General features: G+C 64.2%; 1 protein-coding gene across 1 annotated transcript in view; it reads right to left on the bottom strand.

Annotated features, from left to right (window-relative positions):
- Positions 1 to 4,415, bottom strand: part of MFSD7 (major facilitator superfamily domain containing 7) — a 10,621-nt gene that overhangs the window by 3,288 nt on the left and 2,918 nt on the right. The window contains 5 exon segments of the mRNA XM_005886485.2: positions 258 to 374; positions 377 to 514; positions 1,037 to 1,113; positions 1,210 to 1,366; positions 2,477 to 2,597. Coding sequence (XP_005886547.1) covers positions 258 to 374; positions 377 to 514; positions 1,037 to 1,113; positions 1,210 to 1,366; positions 2,477 to 2,597 — 610 coding nt within the window.

Genomic DNA, 4,415 nt, shown 5'->3' with positions numbered 1-4,415 from the left:
CCCCACAGCCCCTCCTTCCACGGCCCCATGGCCCCAGCCCACCGCCGATGATCGTGTTGGCACCTGACCCTCACTCACAGCATCTCAACGGTGCCCACAACAGGAGGTCACCCTGCCCAGATGAGGAAACCCAGGGCTTGGGGAGGTCACTCCATGGCCACACGCGGGAGCCGCAGAGGCAGACAGCCTCCGGGTGACAGGCTCCCAGAGCCCCGTCCTGGTGTGGGCCCCCCACCCCGGGCAGGGCGGACACTCACGTTGGAGTAGCCGTTCACGCAGAGGACCTGCTCCAGGAGGGCCGAGAAGCTGGAGAAGATGCCGACGCCGCCCCCGAAGCACACGGCCAGGACGACGTAGGCCTTGTTCCTCGCGAGCTGAGGGTCAGCCCGTCCAGGAACTTCTCCGCGTTGGAGTGGGCAGCCCCCGCGGAGGGCGGGGTGGGGGGCACGCTCTCCCAGAGGCAGGCGGTGGCCAGCAGGCAGGCGAGGCCGGCAGGGATGATGTAGACGCCCAGCTGGGGAGAGGAGTGCACGCAGCACATGTGTGTGCAGGTACACGCAGGCCCCGCAGACACATGCACTGCACAGGTCCCTTCAGCGTGTGCTCGGGCTCCATGCCACCTCACCCACCTCCCTGGGCGACGTGGACATGGGTGAGGCTGGGCTGGGGGGCCTGCCCGTCCGGCTGCCCCCGCACCCGCAGCTTTGGCAGTGTTGCTCCGAGTGCACTGCCCTGTGTAGCTACCAGGTGGGGCAGGTGCACACTCTCAAAGACGTGTGGACACACTTGTGCCCACAAGAGCCGACCACTCATGTGCGCACACATCACACACAAACATGTGCATGCGTGTACCACACACACGTGTGCACACACCAAATACGCATGTGCACCACATAAGTGTACATGTGTGTATGCACCACACGGACACACGCAAGTGTGCACCACACAAACATATACACACCACACAAGTATACATGCATGTGCATGCACATCACACACACACGCGCGTGTGGGTGCACCCCGTGAGCCCCCTCACCATTATGGGGATGTCATCCTCCTTCTTCACCAGGGCAGGAGACAACACGTTGGCCAGGAGGATGCCCAGGGGGTTTGCTGGATGGACGGACAGAGACACACGTCAGGTCAGCCGTGGCCTGGCCTGGTCCCCAGCCCCCAGGGGAGCCCTCCGTCTCCAAGACCTGGGAGCGCAGAGGGGCCAGGATCCGTTCAGCTTCAGCCCGTCCAGGAACTTCTCCGCGTTGGAGTGGGCAGCCCCCGCGGAGGGCGGGGTGGGGGGCACGCTCTCCCAGAGGCAGGCGGTGGCCAGCAGGCAGGAGAGGCCGGCAGGGATGATGTAGACGCCCAGCTGGGGAGAGGAGTGCACGCAGCACATGTGTGTGCAGGTACACGCAGGCCCCGCAGACACATGCACTGCACAGGTCCCTTCAGCGTGTGCTCGGGCTCCATGCCACCTCACCCACCTCCCTGGGCGACGTGGACATGGGTGAGGCTGGGCTGGGGGGCCTGCCCGTCCGGCTGCCCCCGCACCCGCAGCTTTGGCAGTGTTGCTCCGAGTGCACTGCCCCGTGTGGCTACCAGGTGGGGCAGGTGCACACTCTCAAAGACGTGTGGACACACTTGTGCCCTTGAGAGCCGACCACTCATGCACGCACACATCACACATAAACACGCAAACACGTGCATGTGTGTAACACAAACACACACGTGTGCACACATCACACACAAACATGTGCATGTGTGTACCACACACACGTGCGCACACACCAAATACGCATGTGCACCACATAAGTGTACATGTGTGTATGCACCACACAAACACACACGTGTGCACCACACAAACATATACACACCACACAAGTATACTTGTGGCCGGCCAGCCTGAGTAAGTGTCCAGCAGTCCCATGACGGCCAGGGTCTCCTCCTGGTCACCCGAGGAAGGCTGCCAGGTAGAAGGTCAGACAGCGCGCCTGGACTGGACAGCGCTATCCTTGCAGGCTGTCCTACGGGCAGAGGATGACCGGCCCTGCAGGACTAACCCTCCCAGGAAAGGCCGGAGTGCTGTCAGGGGCAGGTACACTGTGCGGCAGGCGGGCGCCGGGCATGGCTGGACCACGGAAGCTGGGAGAGGCGCTGGGATGGCGGAGCCAGCGGCCCTGGCCCCCGGTGCAGGGACAGGCTGGGAAGGGGAGCACGTTGGGGGCGACCCTGGGTGTCCAGGTGGACGGGGAAGGAGGCAGGGTGGGAAGAGCTGTGGACGGCCCAGGGGAAGAGACGGTGGTGGGGTTCTGGGCTGGGATAGCAGACAGCCCAGAAGGCACCTCTGCCTGAAGGCACGCTGTGTCCCAGAAACACCTGGCTGTGGGGGCCCTGCCCAAGGCCAGCCCCACCTCCCCCACAGGAGATGGGGTGTTTGGGAGGGAGAGCCTCAAGCAGGAGACGCGCTGTAGGCACTCACTCTGGCTGGGACTCCACTCAGCAGCCCTCCAGCAAACAGAGTGTGGCTGGCCGGAGGGGTTGGGCGGTGGTGGTGGTGGGGTGGGGGGGCTTCCTGGAGCAGGTGACCAGCCACCTGGCCCCTGAGGGGTGAGGGGCATAGGGTGTCACAAACCCAAGCTCACAGTCCTCCCGCGAGCGGACCCAGGAGCTGGCCCCAGGGTCAGAGCCACAGGAGGGACCCAACTTCCTGACTGAGATTTCTGACCACAGACCCTCACATGACTGAGGTTCTGCAACAGCTGCCTTTTCTTCCTCTTTTTAAAAATATTTTTATTGCCCTGGCCGGTTTGGCTCAGTGGATAGAGCGTGGGCCTGCGGACTGATGGGTCCCGGGTTCGATTCCGGCCAAGGGCACATGCCTGGGTTGTAGGCTCGATCCCCAGTGGGGGGCGTGCAGGAGGCAGCCGATTGATGATTCTCTCTCATCACTGATGTTTCTGTCTCTCTATCCCTCTCCCTTCCTCTCTGAAATCAATAAAAAATATGTTTTTATTGATTTCAGAGAGGCAGGAAGAGAGAGAGATAGAAACATCAATGATATGAGAGAATCATTGATCGGCTGCCTCCTGCACGCCCCACACTGGGGATCGAGCCTGCAGCCCCAGGCATGTGCCCTGACCGTGACCTCCTGGTTCAGAGGCCAACACTCAACCACTGAGCCACGCCAGCCGGGCCTTTTCTTCCTCTTTTAAAGGACAGACCAGGGGACGGATCCCCAGGTTCAGAGAGTCCCAGGCGGGCCTGGCTGCCTCCTGCCCGCCTGAGCCAGCGGAGACCACATGGCATGCTCTCCAAGCACACTGGGCCTCCCCCGCATCTCCCTCCTCCCTAGAGCTGGTGGCCAGCAGAGCAGAGGTGGTCCCGCTGCCAACGGTGGCTTTGGCTTTGAGTTACAGGATCACACGGAGGCCCCAGGCTGCCCGACCGGGCCTGCGGGTCTGTGGGAGGCCAAGGAGTCGCACCCCAGCTCCTCAGGCACGCCCGCCTGGCAGGTGAGATGCGTGGGGGCCGGGGCAGCCCTGTGGGCAGTCTGGCAGCCGGCCTGTGCGCAGGTGGCCACGGAGGGTCAGGTGTGAGCTCGGGGCAGGCCTCCCCTGGACGCGCCCCTGGGGCAGGTGGCTGCTGGGAGCTGAAGGCAGACTGCCTCCTCGAGAGAACTTAGAGTGGGGCCTCGTCCGCCATCGGGTTATCAGCTTTAGGTCCCAGCTGGAGAGCAGGGCGGACGCTGTCCCCGGACAATCACCATCCTGCAGTGACACCGCGGACACCCAGGCGCCTGGCCCCATCCTTGGCTCGGCAGCCCTCCGGACCTCACTGGTCTGCCCTCTCCGACCCCGTGAGTGCGGGTCCCCACGGGCACACGTGTCATTACCCGCGGTTATGGATCTTGGTGTCTGTCTGGTCCTCTGGGTATTGGCGAGCGGGGAGAGCGAGGGTGGGCGTTCTCGCTCCAGGCCCCACCCTCTGCTCAGGGACATGGGGGTGGAGAACAGTTCACTGGCCGAGCTGCCTGCGAGCCGAGCTGAGCCGGGGAAAGGGGCGCAGGCCTCTGGGGGGAGCAACTGGGGGCTCAGGGGTGAGTCTGGGAGGAGCAGCTTGGGGACGGGCTGAGCGCCTGGCCTGGGACCAAGTCTAGGACCGGGATGAGGTCAGTGGACCCGGCAGGGAGGTCGGGGGGGGGGGGCAGGTAAGGAAGGCCCTTGGGGCCCAAGGACGGAGTCAGACCCAGGAGGGCGTCGGGGCGCAGGCGGCGGAGGAAGGGGGAGGGCGAGGGAGACCAGACTCCTACCCCGCCCGCCTCGGGGGATCCCTTGAGACCATAGAGCTCAGAACCCCTACACACGGCACAGTCAGGAGGAGGGCCCGCCCCAGCACCGAGCACCGAGCACCGAGCACCG

This window comes from Myotis brandtii, unplaced genomic scaffold (assembly GCF_000412655.1).
Source record: "Myotis brandtii unplaced genomic scaffold, ASM41265v1 scaffold986, whole genome shotgun sequence".
Classification (NCBI taxonomy): Eukaryota; Metazoa; Chordata; class Mammalia; order Chiroptera; family Vespertilionidae; genus Myotis; species Myotis brandtii.
The sequence above is the reverse complement of the archived record's forward strand: the minus strand, read 5'-3'. Positions and strand labels throughout refer to the sequence as shown.